Genomic DNA, 23,518 nt, shown 5'->3' with positions numbered 1-23,518 from the left:
TTAAAATATTGAATACATGGCTGGTTGAGTTTAAGTTCTTAGTTGTAGCTTGTTCTTGTTAGAAGAAAAAAACAAAAACAAAATTATTTTACTTATAAAAAACACTCAATATATATGTTCATAATTTTCAAATAAAATTGCACAAATATATATATATATATATATATATATATATATATATATATATATATATATATATAAAGAATTATGCCACGTGCTCTTTAATAAGAAAAAAAAGTATAAATACTAAATATAAAAAATTAAATTAGTATAAGCACTTGAAATGTGATTGTTTAAAATATATATATATTTTAACAGTTGTGTACATTAATAGTTTAATGTAGTAAAATAAATTTATATTTAAATTATTATAATTTATGTAATTATTATATAATGGGAGAAGAATTCAAATCACCCAACCACCTTTCCAATTAAAAAAATATATAGGTGGTGGTCCAGTGATAAGAGCTTGAGATCAAGAGATTTGCTCTTTCTGTGGTCTCAGGTTCGAGCCCTGTGATTGCTCATATGATGACCACTAGAGGTTTATATGATCGTTAACTTCAAGGCCCGTAGAATTAGTCGAGATGCGTGCAAGCTGACCCGAACACCCACGTTAAACTAAAAAACAAAATATGTACCACACATATTTATAACACAATGAGTCGGTGCCTGCCACATAAACAAAATTTTGGAATTTCATTTCCATTTATTTATTTATTTTTGGTGCTGTCTGTCTCTATCTGCTAACTGATCATCAGTTTCGCTCTCTTTCTTTTTCACCACTCATTTTCTTGAGTTTCAGTTTCTACTTACTGAAAAAAAAAAAAAATCAATCAAAACCGGAAAAATAAATAAATAAAACGGCAACCCCTAATTTCACGCTCTAATCTCGAATCAAAATCAAAACCAAAAATTTCCTCATATTCTTGCTCTTAAAAGAAAACTATTTCTCATCTTCTAGGAAAAAAAAAAAACACAGAGAGAGGAATGGCGTCGAATATAGGGATGATGGACAGTGCGTATTTTGTCGGAAGAAATGAGATATTAACATGGATCAACAACAGACTTCAGCTCAATCTCTCTCGTATTGAAGAGGTTTTTTATAAAAAAAATTGTTTTTTTATGGTTTTGTTTGTGTTTTTGGATTTATTTATTCTGCCTCAATTTAAGGGAATGTTTGGCTTTCCGTATTGTTTTAGCAATTTTGAGCATGTTAACGAAATGGGTTTTTTGTTTCCCATATGACAATTTTCTGTTACGAAAAAAGGAAACAAAATGGGATGCTCTGATTTAAATTATCGAATTCTCTGCTGACATGGCCTTGACGACTCTTAGAACCAGTTATGGCATGAGCTTTGCCTGCAGAATTGTTACTTTTTTTTTACATGTGCTTTGGATTGCTATATTATTATCGAATGCTCTTGGAATGAGATCACATTACGCTTTTTAATTCCTTCTCTTCTAATGTTTCCCATGTCAATTACTGTGTGCAGGCTGCTTCTGGTGCGGTGCAGTGTCAGATGATGGACATGACTTATCCAGGAGTTGTGCCTATGCACAAGGTGACAGAATGCTATTTGCGATATCTTTGTTTTTAATATCTGCCTTGTCATTTGGTTAAGTATTGCAGTTATAGAATGCCTTCCGCTAGATTTCAGTTCCATTTGTTGTAGGTGAATTTTGATGCGAAGACAGAATATGATATGATCCAAAATTACAAGGTTCTGCAAGATGTATTCAACAAGTTGAAAATTGAGAAGGTACTAATTCAATCTCTCATGTTTTTTTTTTTTTTTTTTGTTCTTTCTTTGTGTTGATCTTCTTAATGTTCAGTTTCATTTCATTTAATATTACTGAATCACCATATGAGCCTTGTGTTACTAGCTTGATCCATGACAGGAAGTTTCTAGAGAGTAAAAATGTAAATTCCATCATATACTACAGTTTAGATATATAAATTTGCAGCATTCCAATCTTGTATCCATACGTTTTCTCATTCTTGTTATCATTTGGACCATATCTTCCTTGATTGGATCATCTATTTGAGTTTGGCATTATTTTTCAGCCTGTCCAAAGCCAGAGTTGGATGGGAGATTCTTGGATTTGCTAATTTAGGTTTGTTTCAGTCTGATAAAATCTAGGCAAAGAAAGCGAACTTGGAGCAAAGACAGTAAAAAAAAAAATAACAACCACAATAAAAGAAAAGGGAAAAAAATAATGAGAAGCTAAACACTATTACCTTAGGTAGTGTTTGATTATTATCTCGGGATAGAAGAGACAAAGATAATGAGGATAGAGAGGATATGTCTATGTCCTTCATGTTTTGAAAGAATATAAAATTCACTCCAAAACTATCTCAAAGACATTTACTGTGTCTCTATCTCTTCACTCAGACACGTTTTCATCTCTTTTATATCCGTCCTTTCTGTCTTAGGACACTAACCAAATGCAACATTGGTGTTTCAGCAAATGGATGTTATTCCATGTTTTGCTGTTGTGTATTGCTAGTACATTTAGAGATATGATTGAGAATTTTGTTTGTGCTAACATCTGAGTTCATTTGTATGTTTTACTTACAATTTTGATATTTAATGTTGTTTGTGCTAACATGTGAGTTCATTTGTATGTTTTTACTTACAATTTTGATATTCTTCTAAGTTCTGATATGAGTGAGGAGACAGGATACAATTCTTTTCTAAGTTTTAACATGAGGCAGGAGACACTATATTTGCCTTGACATCCCTTCTTTTTCTGTCTAAATGGCAGCATATTGAAGTTAACAGGCTTGTTAAAGGAAGGCCATTGGACAACTTGGAATTCTTACAATGGCTGAAACGATACTGTGACTCTGTAAATGGTGGAATCATGAATGAGTAAATAATGTTTTTCTTACACATCATTCTTCCATTACTTTTAACTTGCTTGAAATAGTTGTTTTTCATTTGCTTTAATCATGTAAGTAAACATGTTGTGTATTTTATTTCTAAAAGGAACTATAATCCTGTGGAACGGAGAAGTAAGGGTGGGAAGGACCGTAACTCTAAGGGTTCTCAGAAGACCACGAAATCACTGCAAGCAAACAATTTGCATAACTCTGCCTCTAGTGACACAGTTGACCTGAATAAAATGTCCGGTAAGTACAGACCACGTGATATCTTCCAAATCCATGCCTCACTTTTTTATTTTGGCTTTGTTTTTCCTAAATTATTTGTTTGTTGTTTAATGCACATTGCTATAGGGCCAAAGCAAGGTAGGGGAAGTGCTGTGGCAGGTGGAGCAACTTATTCAGAGGAGATTCAAGCCTTGTCCAAGGAGGTATTCCATTTTCTTCTTGTATTTGAAACAGGAGCAGTTCAAAACCCCCTTGCATTTAGTGTCTATGATGTATGCAGATTGTTCTCTTGAACTTTAGAGTTTTGACTATCAACTTGGAGATTAAAAATTTTCATCAACCTGCATGCTCTTTCTAGCTCTAATTTGTAGTCATAGTTATCATAACAGAGTTTTGCAATATGAAAAGATATTGACAGTGAGTACTGATGACTCTGGTTTGCATACAGGTTACAAATCTCAAGCTCTCAGTGGACCATCTGGAAAAAGAAAGAGATTTTTACTTTGCGAAGCTGCGAGATATAGAAATACTATGTCAGATTCCTGAAATGGAGGACCTACCGGTAAGAGTTTCTAGATGCCTAATATATAGATCAAGAGACATGGTTAGTATCATAAATATGGAGCAGGGGTTATGCTTTTAGTCATGCCATTGTTTAAATGCCATGCAGATGACAGTTGCAATAAAAAAGATACTGTACGCTGATGATGCCAAGGAATCTGCACTTGAAGAAGCTCAGGAATATTTATCTGAAGCTATCAATACTGTTGAGACTGAAGTTGAAAGTGAGGCTTGACTTTCGACCAGCAATGGAATCTTGCCTGGGAAAAGTAAAGGCTTTGAGACCATTGTTATTAGAAGCAAACCCGTCTCAATCATGAGATGCTGGTGATCTTTCACTATGCTATAGACTCTTAATGTTGTTAAAGGTAAATAAGTGTATTATTTTCCGTTTATTACATGTCCATGTGTTTTGTGTATTTAAGTGGGGACTAATCGATAAAGTTAAAGGGAGCTGCAGTTGCCTCTTTATTATGCACATGTTTGTAGGTGTTTATTACACTTTCCTGGGTTTTTTTGAATTTAAGCAGTGACTAATCTATCGAAGTTAAAGGGAAGCTGCTGTTGCTTTTCTCTTCTGCACCGTGTGTGTGTGTGTTTTGTCCTGAACTATTTGATTGATTTCCACATGTTGGTCTCTTTTGTTCCATTATCCCACATGAAGATGAGGAAATAGAATACCTTAGATGTATATAGCGGATTCGGGAATGATAATAAACTAAAGGAAAGGGGCAGGAGTTGATCATGATATGCACGCATCACTGAGGACAGAGGTGAAGGCGACTGGTTGAGAATTTTATGCTCTGGGATTTGACGCTTAGGCAGTTTGTGCACCTATCATTTTCCTGAGCTAAAAGTTTTTGGAGAGCCGTTTCCATCCATCATCTTCAATTACCTCCGCCACCATAGCTACAAAGAAGTACCAGATCATAAACAGTCATGTCATCGAGATGCTCCCCGATTCATCCCATCATAAGAAAGTTTCTATTCACTTGTTTGATAGTTGCCGGTTAATTTTCATTTAAGATTTAACATGTGATGAAATGATAACTAGAATTGGGATTTTAGATGTTGAACTTTAAGAAAGGAATGTTTGTTCCAGAAAAAAAAACATAATGTAGAAAAGAATAGGAGTTCAAATAAGGAATTCCATGAATTTAAAAATACCAGAAAGATCTAGAAAAACATTTGTTAATACAATGATCGAGAGCCACATGAAAGTGGAGGAAGCCCTAGCTATGTAGAAGGTCCTCTTATAGATCCATAGAGAGGGGTCAGAGTTGAACCCCTCAATAGGAATCGTTCCCTATCAGACAACATGATGTTAAGAAGAAAGGGCCCTCCAGGGAACATCCTAGTAGGCCCTGAAAGGGTTTACACTCCTGTAAACACTAGTTACACAGAGATCTACACGACTTTGAAGGGTCAGAACCTACCTCAATATTCTCCTCTCTCAAAGCCTAATCTCAGCCTCAAGTTCTCCAAAAAGTACTGCTAGTTCCATAGAGAGAAAGGACACGACACTGAGGACTGTTATGCTCTCAAGAAAGAAGTGGAGAGACTTTTAACACAGGGATACCTCAGACAATTCCTAAAAAAGGATCCATCTCAAAAAGGAGAGGGAGATGAAGCGAGACAACAGAGACCAGCACTCCCAGACATCCTTGTCATACTAAGGGGTTCATATACCAACATAGGTGTCACCAATAATAAGAGAACAAGGCTAGGAGATCAAGTTCTAGTTACAGTGGGTTAAGAAAGTTCTTGGCATGAACCCATCACCTTTACCCATGTTGATGGATAGGGGATTAAACATCCACATTAAGATGCCTTGGTGATTTCCATGGTCATGAAGGATCATATGGTTTACAGGATCCTAGTGCATGATGATAGCCCAATGAACAACCTATCAGCAGAGGCCATGAAAAAAATAGGCATAAATGCCTCTAGAATGACTCTAGTGCCAACACCACTCGTCGGGATAGAAGGGTTAACAGTGCCCGTGAAGGGAGCAGTAGAGTTGACTGTTACTGTGGGGACTGCACCCTGTTGTGTGACTATCCAACAGACCTTCATGGTCATTAACATTTAACTTCCATATAATGCCATCATCGGGAGGTCATTGCTTCAGTGTAGCGGTCAGCACTAAGTATTTGACCATGAAGTTCCCAATAGTTAAAAGGGTAGCTGCAGTGAAAGGGAACCAGGAAGCCTTAAGAAAATGTGCAAACACCTGTCAAAAAGGCAATAAAGCCCTACTGGTTGATCACCTACAAGACCTACAAGGCTCTGACCTTTCTCATGTGAGGCACTCATACCACCTTAAGCTATATCATTGTTGAATTTATAAATAAAGAATGCTTATTTTTTTCACTTGTGTTCTTACTTAATTTATTTTCATTTTTCGAGAATACTTCTTACCGATCCAAACAGGGTTACACACCCTTGTGACATCCGAGACCCACTTCTCCAGGACGGTAGCAAAGTTCAAAGTGAGCATCAACCTTTACTGTCACCAATTGAGGTTACATACCCTTGTGGCGTCTAGGACCCACCTCTCTAAGGTAGTAGTAGGGGATCGATGATTCACTCTTCAGGGCGACTTTCAACGCCCCTCCCTTCCTTCTATCTAGCCTTTTCAGTTGGAAGTAAGAGCACTGGAATAGTCTTATCAGGTCCATCATGTCTGTCCAAACGGGCTATATATTCATGTATGTAGTCTGGGACCCACATCTCTCCTAGACAGCATGAGACTAGTCTCTATAGCATTCAAAAGTGTTGGGGTGGCCTTATCAGGCTCATCTCGTCTATCCAACTCGAGTTACACACTCTATGTGCCATCATGGACCCACATCTCTCCTGGATAACATGGGTACCAGCCTCTATAACATCAAAAAGTGTTGGAACCAGCCTTCCTACAACAACACCCCGTCTATCCAACTCGGGTTATACACCCTGTGTATGGTATGAGACCCATATTTCTCCTAGATAACATAGGTACCAGCATCTACAACATTAAAAAGTGCTAAAACCAGCCCTCCTATAGCAACACCTGCTACTTGTCCAAACAGGGTTATACACCCCTGTGGCGTCTAAGACCCATTTCTCCAGGACAGTAGTGAGTGTCCAATGCTCCTCGAAAGAAGGACTGAGAACATATCTTAAAGATTCAAACAATGAACTATCTGGGAAGACTATCCCTACCAGTAAGGCCTTGATAGAAAGAGTATAAAGAACATCTTGATCAGGATTACGACTCAACTAAGGTTAGTCAAAAAAAAATTAGTCCTAAGTCTCCCTATTTTTTCAAAAATAAGCAGACTTAGGGGGCTACTGATGGGTCATAGTTTCCTAAAACCTTTCCCATTTAAAAGCCAACACACGAGAATCACAACCCAAAATAGGGTTATATCTTTCTCGGCGCCCAACTCCAAGCTAGGCCAGGACACGTCTGCACCCAACCCCATGTTGGGGTAGGACGTGTCGGCGTCCAGGCCCATGGTGGGCCGAGACACGTTCGTGCTCGAAACCATGATGGGTCGGGGACGTGTTCGCGCCTAAACTCATGTTGGGTCAGGAACGTGTCTGAGGCCAACTTCTCATTGGTCTATGGTGCGTTCACGCCCAACCCTAAGTTGGGTTATGGTGCGTTCGCGCTCGACTCCATGTTGGGTTATGATGCGCCTGTCCCTGACCATTCTTAGGTGCAGTCACAAGCTAAACCTAACTCCTTTTGGGTTCAACATATGAGTTGAACTCAACTCCTTTCAGGTTTAGGGTATAGCTAAAAGGTAATTCCACATTGAATTTCCCATACTCCGGGCTTGGGCGAGTGATTATAATGTCCATCACATCCCATTAAATACAAATAAGCGGTCCATGCTTATATTAATTAAATTTGATGGTATGAGCAATATAATAATATTATTTTACTATTACAAAATTACATTTTTACCCCTCATATGTTGTATGAAGCAAGTCAAGCCAGATAATATAAAAGGAAGCAAGAGCATACAGGAAAAGGGTTTGAAACCTTATACTCTGAGACATAAACACAATTCTTCTTCTTCAACCTGAATTCCACATCTTCATCCCCTTCCTCCTCTTTATCTTCATAAAAGCTTATTAATATCTTCATTAATGTCTTTTTGCTACATAAAAATACCTAGTACTGACTTGATCTTTGGAGGGTTCCCCATTAACACCCCCAAGGGTCTTTAAAGGACTTTGTGCAAGTATTTATTTAAGAAGAGATTCACATCCCCTGAGGAGATCCATTAAAGAATAAGCCAATGCAGTTTTAAAGTGAAGGTTGTAGAACACACTATGAATGAAATACAAGGATCTTAAGGAATAATTCCTTCTAGAATATTCCCTGTGATTTTTGTATCCTCATCAAGTACCAACCAAATGTCAGGACATTCATATAAGATTGCGATAATCCTATAAAAAGTAAACCAAAATATATCATGAAGACCAATTCAAAATCAACTAAATGTTAAAGGATAAAATTGCACAAAAAAATCAACAATAAAAAAATGTTGAATAATGAAATTTGAAAAAAAATAAAGAAAAAAATCAAACAATAGAAAAAAAAAAGAAACTAAAACAAGGTAAGCATGCGAGCCTTGGTAGCTTAGCACCCACGGGCCTTTAAAAAAAAAGTCTAGGTGCATTGATCTCCCAGCCTAAGCCCCCATGCATAAGCCATTTCTTTTTTTTTTTTTTTTGTGAATGATGCTTAACTTTTTAAAAAGAAACAGAGGAAACATCTTTTACAAACCTGGTTTTTAGGCACCGAGAGTGGCTGAAAGATCAAGTTGTGAATTTTTTTATCCAAAAATCAAAATTTCAACTCATTTTCACATAAAAATACCCCCAAAAACACTCCTATAACCTCAAGAAATTATTTTTCCAACTAAAAAAACACAAATTGTTTGAAAAACACAATCAAAATGAAAAACCTCTCTTAACTGTGATTTACTTTTTCATGTGATATTAAAGCCAAAAATACCTCAATAGAATTCCTCTTATTAAGAGGAACACTGATGTAGGAGAAAGCTAAAGACAACAACAAATAAAAAACACATAAATTTTATAAATGAAAGGGGTTGCAGATGTAAACTCCAAACTTATTGGTTTATTCTCACTAACAATAATGGTAGTAAAAGTTTGTCTCCTTTGGAGATTTACAAAACCTTAAATAGGTCAGAAATCTTACCTCAACTAGAAAACAAAGCAAAAACACAAAAATACAAAGGAAAAAAGCATAAAATCCAAAATAAGTTATGAAATCTAAAAGTAACAAAAAAAATAACTGATTGCTCAGAATCACCCGTTATCGCAGATTTGACTAAATCATTCTTTTCAGGTTGGAGAGAACTTGACCTCAAGTTTTGTTCCTTCTCCAAATAAGATGTCAAATGTTGGACATTGAATACATCAGAAGTTTTTAGATGATTAGAAAGATGAATCTTGTAAGCATTATCATATATTTCTTACAACACCTCACAAGGGTCTATCTTCCTTTCCTTCAACTTGTTATACTCACCCATCGGTAACCTATCATGTGTAAGGATTGCCCATACCAAATCATCAACCTCGAACACCACTCTTCTACGATGAGTATCAACTAGGAACTTATACTTAACATTGTTGTCGTTGATTGTTTGTTTGGCATGATCATGAATGTCATGCACGTAATCTTCCATATATGTTGCTTAGATGCTTAATCATCTGATGCGAGGAACAAAAATTAGCTCTAGTACTGCAAAATGAATTTGTCCGTAAACGATCTCAAAGGGATTTAGTTAGGTAGTCCAATTCCGAGACCTATTATAAATGAATCCGCTTGTGGTAATGTCATATCCCACTATTTTGGCTTATCTCCTACAAGGCTTTGCAGTAAGTTGTCGAGACTACGATTAACCACCTCTTTCTACCCATCAGTCTGAGAATGATAAGCACTGCTAAAGTTCAACTGGGTTCTCATTTTTCTCCACAAACTCTTTTAGAAATTACTCATGAACTTGACATCCTTATCCCAAGTGATAGACCTAGGAATGTCATGCAAACGAAAAACCCTATTAAAGTAAAGTTGGGCTACTCAAGATGCATCAATGGTCAAAATTGAACCAAGAGGGAAAAAAGTTTAAGAGTTATTAAAGAATCATGGTCTAAATTGAAAAGATATTAAAGAATCAAAGACTAAATTGAATGAAAAGGAAAAAAAAATGTTTAGCGCATGTAACACATGACAAGGAAGGTTGTAGCATTGTTGTCACGCATGTGACTTCCTTTAAGCTCTCAGAAAGGTCTTTCCTCCATGGAAGCATGTGGTGGAAGGAGTGGCTCTAGCAACCCTTTTTTTCTTTATTTCTTTTTCTCTGTCTTCTCTTTCTCTACCTTGGTTTTAATGCCCTGATATGTAAAAAATATCGAAGGGGACTTCCATTTTTTAGAATATAAACTTTAGTCCTCATTATTTTAATTGATTTTTTTAACAACAATTATAGTTCAATTTTGCTAAATCAATGCCCAATAAACAAAGAACAATGTCTAAATCAATTAACACACTAGGAAATGCAAAATGGTAGAAATTTTTTTAAAACATAAAAGTTGAGAATGTGACATAAGAGGATGAAATTGAAAAATCAAAACTTCAAGAAAAAAATGCAAATGAAAAAATAACAAAAATACCTCATGAAAGTAGACAAAGAAAGTTCAAATTTTTACAAAACTAGTCACATTTTTACATTGATTTAACTGTTCAAAAACACCATTTTGTTTTACTAATTTTGTTATTGTTAATTAGAACCAGGCCCCGAAGTCATGCTCTCTTCGAACTTGATCAGCCACGTGATTTCCCTGTTCCAAAATGTGGACAAAGCGAACAGCAGCTAGAAACCTAAGAAGGATTTGTCATAGAACAATGGTCTAGAGCATTTGCCGCATGACAGCTGATGACCACAGAAGAGTCGGATTCTAAAATAAAACTGACCCATAGAAAAGCTTTTGATGAAGAGATCAAGAGGTTAGATAACTCTCAACTCGGCCAAATACGAGAATATCTGATCTACTCCCACGATTTTGGGAGAGGGACAAATGAGCAACTTCACTCAACTTCTTCGGGCAGCCTGGCTTTACTCCGTGACATACTCAGAAACAGCAAATCCGAGCAGCGCTCTCTCTCCGAACTGTGGGAAATAAGCTTGATGACTGTGGAATAGGGACTTCGCGTACTGAAGTCATATAACACATCTTGCATGACAATGCGCCTGAAAACCAACAGTAACAGAAAACTTACTGCATTGCCAATTTCCAAACTGAAAACCCAAATGGAGGAAAAACATTTCAGCAGAAAATTAGTGGTTGGCTGATCGGAGGGTATGGTAACAATCTTTTCGCAATGAAGATAATATTACAAGGCAGTATCAATGGCTACTATAAATCACAATGATCTTGCGTTACTTGCGTATTTTCATCTTTCCTTGAGAAGGTCAAGCACATAATTAAACGGATGATAATAAGGCAAGCACTCATGATACTTACATAGCATATCATTACACAACATCCTGTATCTATTGAAAGAACCAACCACCACATTAGACTCACACAAAAACTCCAGGTTCATTGACAACAAAGAACTCTAGTAAGTAGCAACTGGAAATAACTGAAAGGAACTAGTCTTCCCCGACAAGGAACAAGGTAGCAGGACCAGCTAACAGCTATCAGTATCGGTCATCCTCATCATCGAATAAGCTACGCCTCTTGGATTTACCCTGCATGGAGCAATTATCTTATTAGTTGCAATGTGCTGGAGATATTTAATGCTACTGCTATATAATATTGATAAGACATTTAATCTATCACAGTCACAATCAATTAAGGGAACTCCCAAAAAATCTTTGGTGACAAAAATGTTAAAACATAAAGAAAACATGACAAAAACATTTCACCACCGGAGGATGATCTTGTTATGGGATCCAATGGGTGGTCCCACCAATCCAATGGCTCATAGGTATGCTTCAAGTTTTTTCTTGTTATTTTTCTTAATATTTAGCATTAGTCTCTCACCCCTCTCTGCTTATCCATCAGGCAAGGAGGGAATGATGCGGCAAGTGCCTCTTTCATCCCTCTCCACTCATCCATCGGTCCTTTCCAATCAAACATAGTGTTGGCATTTTATCAGTAGACTCACTCCTAGAAAAATATTGGTCCCAAAATTAGTTTAAAACAATTGTTAATGGCTCATCAACTACCTTGGTAATGAGCTTCTCAAAAGCAGAAGTTCCATTCTCTTCGATGTATTTCTCAGCAGCAGTTAGAACGTCATCTGGTTTGCTGAAGACATCCTTCTTTCTTGGGACATACCATATATTAAGGGTTTGCTGTGGGTTGGCAAAGAAAGGTCTCACAAAATTCTCATAAACATATGCAGCACCACTGAAGTATGGAATGACCAACCAGCAGGTCAAAATGAGCCTCGCATATGGCCAGATTGGTATCCTGCCATTACATTCACAAGCTTAACAAATTCTGGCTACAGCAAAATAAATCAGCAAAAGCGGACTGTTAAAATAACAATGACAACTTAACAAGGCTTTTCATCATATAGAGAGACTACCCCAGAAACTAAATAAAATTAAACTTCCATGATAATTGATTTTTTTCCTGTACTTTATTCCATTAAAAAGTGCACCAAAATTGCACCAAACTATAATGTCACAATAAAACATGTGCTCCCCATTAAGGGAAGATATTATTCAGCACGATAAACTTCGAAATATATTTAGGATGGAACAAAAGGCAAGATGACTTAATTCTCTCAAAGGACAGTTCTTCGTGTGTTGGTCAGCTTTGGATAATACCAGAAATAGCGACAAAGAAGTTACAAAACAATGTTATTCAAACTAATTTGCCACCGCAGGCAATGCAATTCCCTAATTTCCATTCCAAAAACAGTTACACTAATACAAACAGAACTAAACAAAATATTTGAAGAGCGGAACAATGCGAATATATATAAGAGAAGAAAACTTACCACTCAATGACTTTGGCAAAGGTAAGCTCGAAGAGTGTGATCATTGAGTAAAGAATCCAGTAAGTAAGCCATTGCTTATCATCAACGTGAGATTTAGTCTCAATTGCCCTAATTGATGCATACCTGTCCAGACACAGCCAAATCAAGTGATACAATCTATTCTCATTGCACCAACAAAATTGAATATTTGATGAACCCTTTATGGACGAGTCTATAAATTAACGCCCAAAAAGTAAAATCAAAATCGAAAACTAGGATAGCCGCAAAAAAAATAAGGAAGGGAAAAGAAGAAGAAAAAAGGAAAGAGGGAACAGAGGGGTACTTACAGAGGATAAACAAGACTAACCACAGGCCTGAAAATTATTCAAATTAGAAGTTAGATGTTTCTTTTTTAAAGCACAGTGCATATATAGAACATTAATAAAACTATGAGTCTGCTATGTTTTTAAATAACCTATATCATGAAAAAAGAGAGTACATATATGTTTTGAGGGGTTCCACCATCGCATTAGCAAGGTAATACTCACATCACACATGAAAGCAAGAAGCAAAAGTCCCAGTATAATAAAAATTGAAGCTTTGGGTGTTTTTAGTTTCAAGAAATCTGGAAACAAAAAGATACAGCAGAAGGAAAGCATACCCAGAAAGAACGTCGAAGTTCTTAAGAAGAACCTTGAAGAAGCTTCCAGTCCCAGATCCCATCTCTGTGAGAAAAACAAAAACAATGTTGTTTAATTTCTTTGTCTCTGTACTCTATTACAAGAAGTAGCTCCTCAGTCTGTCTCGATGACTGTGTGTTGTTATACAGGTGTTCAAAGAGCTGAGACGGAAGAGAGTCCTATAAAGTAAAGAACAACGTGGAAGCTACCAAAAGCTTTGTTTCCGGGCTTGTATTTAGTGTTTCGCGGAGTACGGTGGTTCCTGTAATCTACGGTGTCGGTTTGTTGAATGATTTTGATTGTACAGCTCAACCACTAACAAAGGCACTGCCCTACTTTTTCCTAAGTGGCAGTGGGTTTGGTGCAACAAACACCGTGGAATCTATGGAAGTGATCGACCCTTTCCAACGAAAACGATTCACGAATTTTTTGAATTTATTTATTTTTGTATTTTAAAAATATTTTTAAAAATTAAATTTTTTAATATTTTTTAATTATTTTATATGATAATATTAAAAATAAATTAAAAATAAAAATTATGTTTTTTTAATGTATTTTTTTTTAAATAAACATTTTAAAATGTAACTCTCAAATCTTACCTTAGTGAGGTGCTGAAGCTAGTTCAAGCCTTTTTTTTTTTATTTTTAATTTAACGTGGGTGTCTGGGTCAATTTTCGCGCACCTCGACTAATCTCACGGGCCCTGAAGTTAACGACCATGTAAGTCTTCAGTGGCCATCATATGAGCAACCACAGGGCTTGAACCTGAGACCACAGAGAAAGCAAACCTCTTGATCCTAAACTCTTACCACTAAGCTACCACCCAGATAGTTATTCGAGCCTATTTTTGGGTAAGCTCGTTTAGGGGCATTACGTACACAGCTTAATTCGGACTTTAAGCTAGGCTTAAGAACTAATTTAATTTATATCTATTTATTGAATAATTGTGTTTTTAATTTCTTTAGTTGAACATAATTATAGTAATTAGGGAGATCTCAAATTTAGTCCTTCAGCTATGTTCTTATTCTCAGCTGGATCACAAACTTATAAATCTTATCAATTTAGTCCCAACGGTTTCATCAGATTTTTCTTAATCATTTCCGTTTACTAATTTTTATATCCAATTTTATTCAAAACAAACTCATCTTATTGCATAAACTAGAGTGTTTGCCAAGATTCATTCCGGAAAACTGTTTATTCCATCACTAGAGCCTATTTGGAAGTGCTTTTTAAAAGCATTTTCGAAAAAATTTGAATTTTTTTTTTTACTTTGAAGTAATATATTTTTGATATTTTCAAATCATTTTGATGTGCTGATCTCAAAAATAATTTTTAAAAAATAAAAAAATATTATTGACACACTTTTCTGAGTGAAAAACACTTTGAAAAACAACCACAACCACACTCCCAAACATCCTCTTAATAGATAGATGAAACTTTTTTTTTCTTTTCTTTTATGTAATTATCCTAGTTTTGTTATTATTTTTTATTTAAATATCAAATATCTCAATAAATTAACAAATCATCATTATAATTAAATCTATAGAATGTCTACAAATTCCAATCCTTATGTTGTTAGACATCGTTTTTATTAACGCAACCTAAGTAGCAGCTGTTGTGGAGAAGGGATGCTTTATCCATAATATACTAGAGAAAAGGAATAATTAAGAAAGAAAAATGGAGCATGGTGAGGGGAAGCACTAGCAAAGGTGACAACGTCAGCATGAAAAGTGAAGACCAGAAAGGACTGCGAAAAAAGGAAAACTGGTGCAAGATTGCCAAGTATGATAATGCTCGATCGAATCTCATATATAGCAGGAAAAAAGGTGGAAGAATTTCTGAAACATATGTAGTAAGGCAAAATTTGAATCACAAGGAAAGGAATCCAGATGTAAATCAATAGAAAGGGCAAATCAGAAGGAGCTGCTGAGGCATATATTTCAAAGTTCACATAATAGACCAAGTGCAAAATTAATTAAAAAGCTTGTAGCATTAAAACATACACATTAATTATTACATTGTTTGAGCATGGAGTTATGCCATGCAAGGTTTGCCAGAAATGATCAACTTTGGTCAAGAAACAGGAAACTACTGGAATGAGAAAGAGGGTTTGCTGGAGATTTTACATGATCTAGCTATCATGTACTGAGAGGTGAAGTTACAATATATATAGTGAAAATAATGAACCAAACAACCATCTGTCTAAATCCACAATCAACTAGCTAAAATCTGTACGTAGCAGCTAGCCTCCACATATAGATAAATTAATCAGGATGAAGAGTAATGTAATTTTTTTTTGCATGAGAATACTGTCACTGAAAAAAGGATTTCACGGCAAATCCATACTGTAGCAAGCAATGGATTTAAAAGAAGGGCAAGTAACAGAGGAACCTGTAAAAGAGTACGTAGCCAGTAAGGGCTAGATCAAAAATCAAAAGCAAAGAGAGATAAAAGAAAGGAAATGTAAAAAGAAGAAAAAAATTGGCAAGTGACAAAAGTCGTAAAGCACAGAAAAGCTCGTTGGAAAAATGTCGTAAAGGCAGCTACAAAGTAAATGTCCTAGGAAATATGTAGCAAAAAAGCAGGATCAATAACAAAGGCAAACTAAGAAGCGACAGCATGGTGAACTAAGATGATATAAAAATCTGAAAAAAAAAGAAAGAAAGAAAGAAAGAAGAAGAAGCTAATTTCAAAGATAAATGGACTGGGCCAATAAGCATGGAGTTCTTTGAAATTGAGCATGAGCAGGGAGGGTAGTAAACAGTGCAACAAGCTGTCTTTTTTATATTTTTTTCACAGCAAATCCATTCCTAGATATATAAGCAAGAAAAATCGCACATCAACAATTCATTGTCTTACGAAGCAAGTGTTTTTCTAGACCACAAAGGGATGCGCTATAGAAATACTTTTTTACAGAGAAGCCCAAACTTCTAAGTAAACAACATAATGGCCAAGTAAAGCACCGAAAAGCTCGTTGGAATACTGTAGAAAAGACAGCTACAAAGGAAATGTCCTAGGAAAGATTTGTAAAAAAGAGCTGGAAAAATAGCAAAGGCAACAGCAACATGGTGAACTAAGATGATATAAAAATATGAAAAAACCTAATTTCAAGGATAATGGATTGGGCCAATAAGAAAGGAATCTCTTGAAATGGAGCGTGAGCAGGTAGGGTAACAAACAGTGCAGTAGGCTGCCTCCTTTTCTTTTTCTTTTTTTCCAGCAAATTTGTTCTTGGATAAGCAAGAAAACTCTCACCATAACAGTTCATCGTGTCGCGCAACAAATGTTTTTCTAGACTTCTCAGCTAACTATCATGACAGTTCAACAAAAGGGTAGAAATATCTCTGAAGAGGCTTCGTGTACAGAGAAGGAAATAAAATTCCATTAATTTAATTGTTTAGCAGCTTTTATGCTTCCTCCATCAGAGGTACGATGACATTAATAAAAAACAATGGTCTTAAAGAATCATTTCTTCACAGCATAACTTGGTTATATGTCAACATTGATTAATTATATTACTAGGATGCCTACCGAAAGTACCAAGAGAACAGGAAAAAAAAAAGAAAAAAAAAAACAAGTATTTACCAGCTAAGATGGTGGAATATATTAACATCACCATGCTAAACCTTTCTTTATCAAGATAACATAGACTTTTAAAGTAACTCTGTAGCTGTCATTGAACACACTTAATTTATTCCAATTACACAGAGATAAAAAAAAGAAAAACATTATGAATTAATTAATTGTCAACATAGGCAGAATATAAAATTCAGAAAGGCAATAAAAGTTGTACGCAATGCAGAGAAGGAGATAAAAGGCACGAACTTGCGCAAACAAATTATACTTGAAGCACGCACCTAACAAATTAAGCCTTTGTAAATGCAAAATGAACTAAAAGATTAGCTATTTCTAAGAAATATTAGCATAAAACAAAACAAAAAAGAACAACTTGAGCATCTGGTGTAGAGCTCAAATTAAGAGCATATTTGTAACGGACCGCGAGAGTTAACAAAGGCTGTATAGCGCAGGAGATATACGCTTTGCAGGGATAGTTGATCGTAGCAAAAGGAAAAGAAAGTGAAAGTGATAGCTAACTCATGAACGAATTAAAATATCACAGGTTGGGCTGCTGTTGGGAAATAATCATAAATATGGCACAATAAAAAAAGCTTGCCATAACAGAACAAAAGTTTTGAAAAGACAGCCATGCAAACAAATTTAAAAAAGAAAAGAAAAGACAAACCACCCTTGGCTGTCAAGCTCATGACTAAAAAAGTATCAATATGATAAATAAAACATAAAAGATTAAATTACATCTTTTATATTTTTTAAAATTTAATTTCGCCATTGAAATATCTAAATGTGAAAAGCAATACAAATTTAAAGTTAACTTGTGAAAAACAATGCAAATTTAAAGTTAACTTAAATAAATATTGGATAAATTTTTATAAAAAAAATACAAGGATTTAATTAGATTTTTAATGGATCAAATTAATTTTATTAAAAACTTAATTAATAAAAAATTAAATTTAAAAACCTTTTATTGACCACGTATTTGAGCCTTTAATGTAAATATGATTTCATATATTACACAACATGGATCTAGCTAGGTTGTCTTAACAATATGTTATAGGAAGGCTAACTATTAATCACTTGTAGAGTGACATGAAACTACTATGGTTCATGACTATTAAGGAAAGAGACCCTATACAATGTAAACACTCTTATATAGGAATAGTTATTGTATGTAATACATCCCATCATTATATTGTACACAACCCTACAAGTATAAATACAAAGGATGGTTGCTACCCTTATGCAACCTACACAATTATACAAAACTATCTCTCAATTAACTTAACTTAGTATCAGAGCTGCGGTTATCATTCAGCAGCCTTCTTCCGCAACAGTTGCAACTCTCCTGCGTAATTGTTTCAACCAGCAGCCATTCTTTCTTCTTAGCAGCCGTTCTTCCTCTATTATATTCGCCAGCAGCAGTTTCTCCTCAGCAGATATCAGTCATCTTCTTCCTCTGTTACTTCTCATCAGCATCCACGAAATAAAAAACTGCAACTTCTCCTCCCTAACAACATGGACAATCAAGAACTTCAACAGTCTGCTGGCGCTGCATCAGCTCTTCAATCTTCTTTCTCCCCTGTGGCGCAATCAGTTATGTATGGGGCATCGCCTACTACCTCCATTATTTCTCTTCCTAACACACACCAGGTGGTCTCTTTAAAACTATCCAACCATAATTTCCTGTATTGGAGGATGCAGATGAAACCTTTTCTCATGGGCCAAGGCGTTTATTTATTTGTTGATGGCACATCACCATGTCCTCCTTCACATCTGGCAGCAACTGAGACATCTACATTCTCTATAAACCCTGCATATTTGCCATGGAAGCAGCAAGATCACCTAATCATGAGTGCCCTCCTATCTTCTCTCTCGGTGGAAGTTCTGCACTTGGTTGTAGATTGTAACACTTCCCATGCCATCTGGACAACACTGGAAACAGCTCTTGCATCTCCCTCAAATTTCAGGATTATGCAGCTCCATGGCTCATTCCAGGATTATGCAGCTCCATGGCTCATTCCAGGATTTACGACAAAATGATGATTCTGCCAGCATTTACTTGCAGAAGGCAAAGGCCTTGTTTGATGAACTGGCTGCCGCTGGCAGACCAATCTCCCTGGCAGAATTTAACTTGTATGTATTTCGAGGGTTACGCAGTGAGTTTAAGGATCTCGTCACCAGCTTGTCCATTAAGGATGCTCCCATCACCTATACTGATCTCCATAGCAGCCTTCTTACATATGAGTTTCTTCACAAAGCCTCTCTCCAGCCATCTGTAACAGCTCCTCCGTTACCAACTCCAACGCAGCAGCCAGCTGCGTTCTTTGTGCAGCATCAATCTGGCAGATGGGGTCATTTTCGTGGGAGCTGGAGACCTAACAATCGCATCAATTTCTATCGTGGCAATGGACCAGCTCACAGTTATACTTCAGGACAACAATATAGCCCACATGGAAACCGGTTCTCATCTGGCACTTCCTCACGGCCAACAGGCAGTTTTGGGCAGCAAGGAAATCGCTTTTCTGGCTATACTCGCAATATAAAATGTCAGCTATGTTATGAATATGGGCATACTGCTCAACAATGTTCTCAATTGGCTACTCATCATATGCAAGCTAATGCTAATCTTACATTTGATACTGTCTCTTCCACTACTTCTGTTACTTGGTTTCCTAATACAGGTGCAAATCATCATGTCACGCCGGACCTTGTAAGTATGACGAGTTCAGAACCTTATCTTGGAAATGATCATCTGCATGTTGGTGATGGTAAGGGCCTTGTTATCTCAAATATTGCTCACTCTAAAATTCGCTCACCAAACCGCATGTTTACTTTATCCAATATCTTACATGTTCCTACCATTAAAAAACCTCTGCTATCTGTTCAAAAATTTTGTCTTGAGAATAACGTCTTTTTTGAATTTCATTCCTCTCTATTTTATGTTAAGGATCTCATGACAAATGAAGTTCTTCTTTCCGGTTAGAGTAGAGATGGTCTATATGTTTTGTCCGAATCGTCCACAACGTCGTTGCCTTAAGCTTTTTCCTCTACCTGTCTATCTACTTCAGCTGATGTCTGGCATCGTCGCCTTGGACATCCTAGTCCACGTATTCTGTATTTGTTGGTGAAAAATAAAAAAGTGTCATGTACTTCCACTCAGTTTAATTTTCATTGTCATGCGTGCCCTCTAGGCAAGTCATCACGTCTGACTCTAAAAACTACGGGTCATCAAACTCGAGCTCCTCTTGACTTGATTTTTAGTGATGTTTGGGGTCCATCCCCTATGTTGTCATCTTATGGTTTTCGCTATTTTGTTATTTTTGTGGATGCTCATACAAAGTTTATATGGTTTTATCCTTTGGTTGCTAAGTCTGATGTTTTTGCAATTTTTCATTAGTTTCAGGCGCTTGTGGAGCGCCAATTCTTCTTAAAAATTAAGTCTGTTCAAACCAATTAGGGTGGTGAATATCGAAAACTAAATACATTTTTTAAAACGATTGGTATTCATCATCGTGTGATCTGCCCGCACACTCATGAACAAAATGGCATGGTTGAACACCGTCATAGACATATTGTTGAAACTGGACTAACTCTCCTTGGGCAGTGTCACGCTCTCCTTAAATATTAGAGTTATGCTTTTGAAAGTTCTGTTTATTTGATTAATCGCATGCCCACTCCAGTTCTTAATAATAAGACACTGTTTGAATGTCTTCTAAAATCGACACCTGATTATGCGTTTCTTCGTACTTTCAGGTGTCTCTGCTTTCCTTTTCTTCGTCCATACAATGCTCACAAGTTAGATTTTCGGTCCACTCCTTGTGTTTTTCTAGGATATAGTACCTTGCATGTCGGTTATCGATGTCTTGATTTGTCATCCAAACGAATTTATCTTGCTCGTCATGTCCGGTTTCATAAAAATGTTTTTCCTCTTGATAAAATTGAACAAATTGCAGCAACACCCAAAAATCCCCCTGCTCCCTCTATACCCGTCACTTTACATCCTCTCATGCAAGCCTCTTCAGTCCCTTCACCACTGCCCCCTACACTGCCTACACCTCCTTCGGCTCACTTACCATTATCTGCATGTTATTATGATCATTCTTCAATTGCAAGTTCAGATTCGTCACACTCACAGGCGTCGTCTGATGCTGCTGCCAGCTCCCCTGGTTTATCCCCTGATCGCTCCCCTGTTGTAGGTGCTTCTTCTGTTGGGTCTCCATCACGGTCTGCGCCTATATTGAGTTCTTCAACCACAGGTTCTTCCTCTCTTTCTCCTCCTGGAATTAACGTATGTGTTGATCTGTCTAAGTTCAATTTTCAGCATGTCCCTACCGCTGTCTCCTCTCCATCTCAGTGGGCTCGCACCCATCCTATGGTGCTTCGACCGCGGCCAGAAAAAAATGATAATCTTAGTGTTGCAGCTGTCTCACGAGTCACAACCTTACCTCAGCAAGAGCCATTGTCATTTAAGGACGCAAACAGGTTTGTTACTTGGGACAATGCCATGCAGGAGGAACTTCAGGCACTTCACTCTAATCAGACTTAGATGTTGGTGCCTCCCCATCCAACTATGAATGTGATTGGCAGTAGATGGGTTTACATAATAAAAAGACATGTTGATGGTCAGGTCGCCCGATATAAAGCACGATTAGTTGTCTGCGGCTTCACTCAGCAAGAAGGGATTGATTATTTGGAGACGTTCAGTCCAGTGATTAAGCCTACAACAGTCCGCCTTGTGCTCATTATTGCTGTCTCCTATGGTTGGACCATTCATCAGTTGGATGTTCATAATGCTTTCCTAAATGGCATTCTTCAGGAAGAGGTATACATGGCGCAACCGCCTGGGTTTGTTGATCCTGCACTCCCGTCTCATGTGTGTCGTCTCCATAAATCTCTGTATGGTTTGAAACAAGCCCTTCGCGCTTGGTACAATCGGTTGAGTGAGTTCTTACTCTCCATTGGATTTCAGGCATCCAAGGGTGATGCTTCTCTATTTATTCTCTCTCACGATGGTGCTATGATTTACTTGCTTGTGTATGTTGATGATATTTTATTAACCGGGAGTAACTCAGTTGTGCTTCATAGATTGATTACTTTGCTACAATCAGAATTTAAGCTTCGGGATTTGGGCTCTGTTCATTTCTTCTTGGGCATTGAAGTTCAATCTACTGCCATGGGTATCTTATTAAGCCAACATAAATATGCCCTCGATATCATCCAACGAGCAGGTATGACTTCGTGCAAACCAGTTGATACTCCTCTATCTGCCTCTTCCAAATTAGGACTTATACCAGGTACTCTCTACTCTGATCCCACACGGTATCGACAGATTGTTGGGGCATTACAATATCTTACCTTCACTAGACCTGATATATGTTATGCAGTCAACAAGGTCTGTCAATTTATGCATGCCCCCACTGAGGATCATTGGTCTGCTGTTAAACGCATTCTGCGTTACCTCCAGGCTACAGCAACTTATGGTTTGCACATCACTAGGGATTCTCCCTTGTCTCTTCATGGTTTCACATATGCTGATTGGGCTGGTAGTATTGACGATCGTAAATCCACAGGTGGTTATCTTGTGTACCTTGGCTCTACCCCTATCTCATGGAAATTTGGGAAACAACGCACTGTTGCGAGGTCTTCTACTGAAGCGGAATATAAAGCCTTAACTGATGGTACTGCTGAGATTTTATGGATTCGCTCATTATTGACAAAACTTCGGGTCCCTTCTTCAACTGTGACCACGTTATGGTGTGATAATTTAGGGCCACTTTCTTATCTGCAAATCCAGTATTTCATGCTCGTACTAAACATGTTGAAGTTGATTATCACTTTGTCCGTGATCGGGTTACTAAGCAATAAATTCAGGTACGGTTTATCTCTTCCAAAGATCAACTAGCCGATGTCCTTACCAAGCCTCTTCCTCCAATCTTGTTTGCTTACTTTCGATCCAAGCTTCGGGTGGAATCTCCACCTTCAGCTTGACGGGGTGTATTAAGGAAAGAGACCCTATACAATGTAAACACTCTTATATAGAAATAGTTATTGTATGTAATACATCCCACCATTATATTGTACACAACCCTACAAGTATAAATACAAAGGATGATTGCTACCTTTATGCAACCTACACAATTATACAAAACTATCTCTCAATTAACTTAACTATGACCAAGTCTATGTTAGTTGTTTGGTGTCGATAGATTATATGGTTCATTGTTGAAAGAAGGTTATATGTTTTTAGTGGATAGGTATGGAATTGTCGTGGTGAATCCAGGTTGGTGTTAGAGTGAATGATTAATTATATTATTATTATCATTATTATCATTATTAGTATTATTTTATTGGTGAGCATCTTTATTTACCATTCCAACGACCCATATGCTGAAAATTATTGGCTTTTACTTATCCACTTCATTATCTTTCTTCTTTCCACCAAATCCTCCTTATTCTAGCCATTATTTGAAATGTTCACAATCCTTCCCAACCATAGTGCTTACTCTATTCACTTAGCCATGATGACAATATTTACAAATGGTGTTGAACTACCAACTAGATATTC

The 23,518-nt window shown here is 36.7% G+C and overlaps 2 protein-coding genes across 2 annotated transcripts; one reads left to right on the top strand and one right to left on the bottom strand.

The window, feature by feature from the left end:
- The first annotated feature begins 786 nt into the window (after window positions 1-786).
- Window positions 787-4,233, top strand: LOC7483438 (microtubule-associated protein RP/EB family member 1A). The gene is made up of 8 exons (XM_006376754.3): window positions 787-1,098; window positions 1,497-1,565; window positions 1,677-1,763; window positions 2,770-2,876; window positions 2,994-3,136; window positions 3,242-3,318; window positions 3,564-3,677; window positions 3,786-4,233. Exons 1-8 carry the CDS (start codon window positions 991-993, stop codon window positions 3,909-3,911), a joined length of 831 nt encoding a protein of 276 aa, XP_006376816.2. The 5' UTR covers window positions 787-990; the 3' UTR covers window positions 3,912-4,233.
- A 6,951-nt stretch (window positions 4,234-11,184) lies between these two features.
- LOC7483436 (HVA22-like protein a) lies at window positions 11,185-13,644 on the bottom strand. The gene is made up of 5 exons (XM_006376753.3): window positions 13,360-13,644; window positions 13,046-13,072; window positions 12,720-12,842; window positions 11,938-12,184; window positions 11,185-11,457 (listed from the first exon to the last, which is right to left on the bottom strand). Exons 1-5 carry the CDS (start codon window positions 13,419-13,421, stop codon window positions 11,407-11,409), a joined length of 510 nt encoding a protein of 169 aa, XP_006376815.1. The 5' UTR covers window positions 13,422-13,644; the 3' UTR covers window positions 11,185-11,406.
- Window positions 13,645-23,518: the final 9,874 nt, after the last annotated feature.

Source organism: Populus trichocarpa, chromosome 12, assembly GCF_000002775.5.
Source record: "Populus trichocarpa isolate Nisqually-1 chromosome 12, P.trichocarpa_v4.1, whole genome shotgun sequence".
Taxonomy (NCBI): domain Eukaryota; kingdom Viridiplantae; phylum Streptophyta; class Magnoliopsida; order Malpighiales; family Salicaceae; genus Populus; species Populus trichocarpa.
Note: the sequence above shows the minus strand (reverse complement) of the source record. Positions and strands in the feature narration are given on the sequence as shown.

Excerpts from the sequence above, each read along its gene's own strand:
- LOC7483438 (XM_006376754.3), top strand. The coding sequence starts at position 991 with ATGGCGTCGAATATAGGGATGATGGACAGTGCGTATTTTGTCGGAAGA. Across the intron at positions 2,877-2,993 it reads AATGGTGGAATCATGAATGA|GAACTATAATCCTGTGGAAC; the intron begins GTAAATAATGTT and ends TATTTCTAAAAG. Across the intron at positions 3,137-3,241 it reads TGACCTGAATAAAATGTCCG|GGCCAAAGCAAGGTAGGGGA; the intron begins GTAAGTACAGAC and ends ACATTGCTATAG.
- LOC7483436 (XM_006376753.3), bottom strand. The coding sequence starts at position 13,421 with ATGGGATCTGGGACTGGAAGCTTCTTCAAGGTTCTTCTTAAGAACTTC. Across the intron at positions 12,843-13,045 it reads GTTAGTCTTGTTTATCCTCT|GTATGCATCAATTAGGGCAA; the intron begins GTAAGTACCCCT and ends GTGTCTGGACAG. Across the intron at positions 12,185-12,719 it reads TTTGCCAAAGTCATTGAGTG|GATACCAATCTGGCCATATG; the intron begins GTAAGTTTTCTT and ends ATGTAATGGCAG.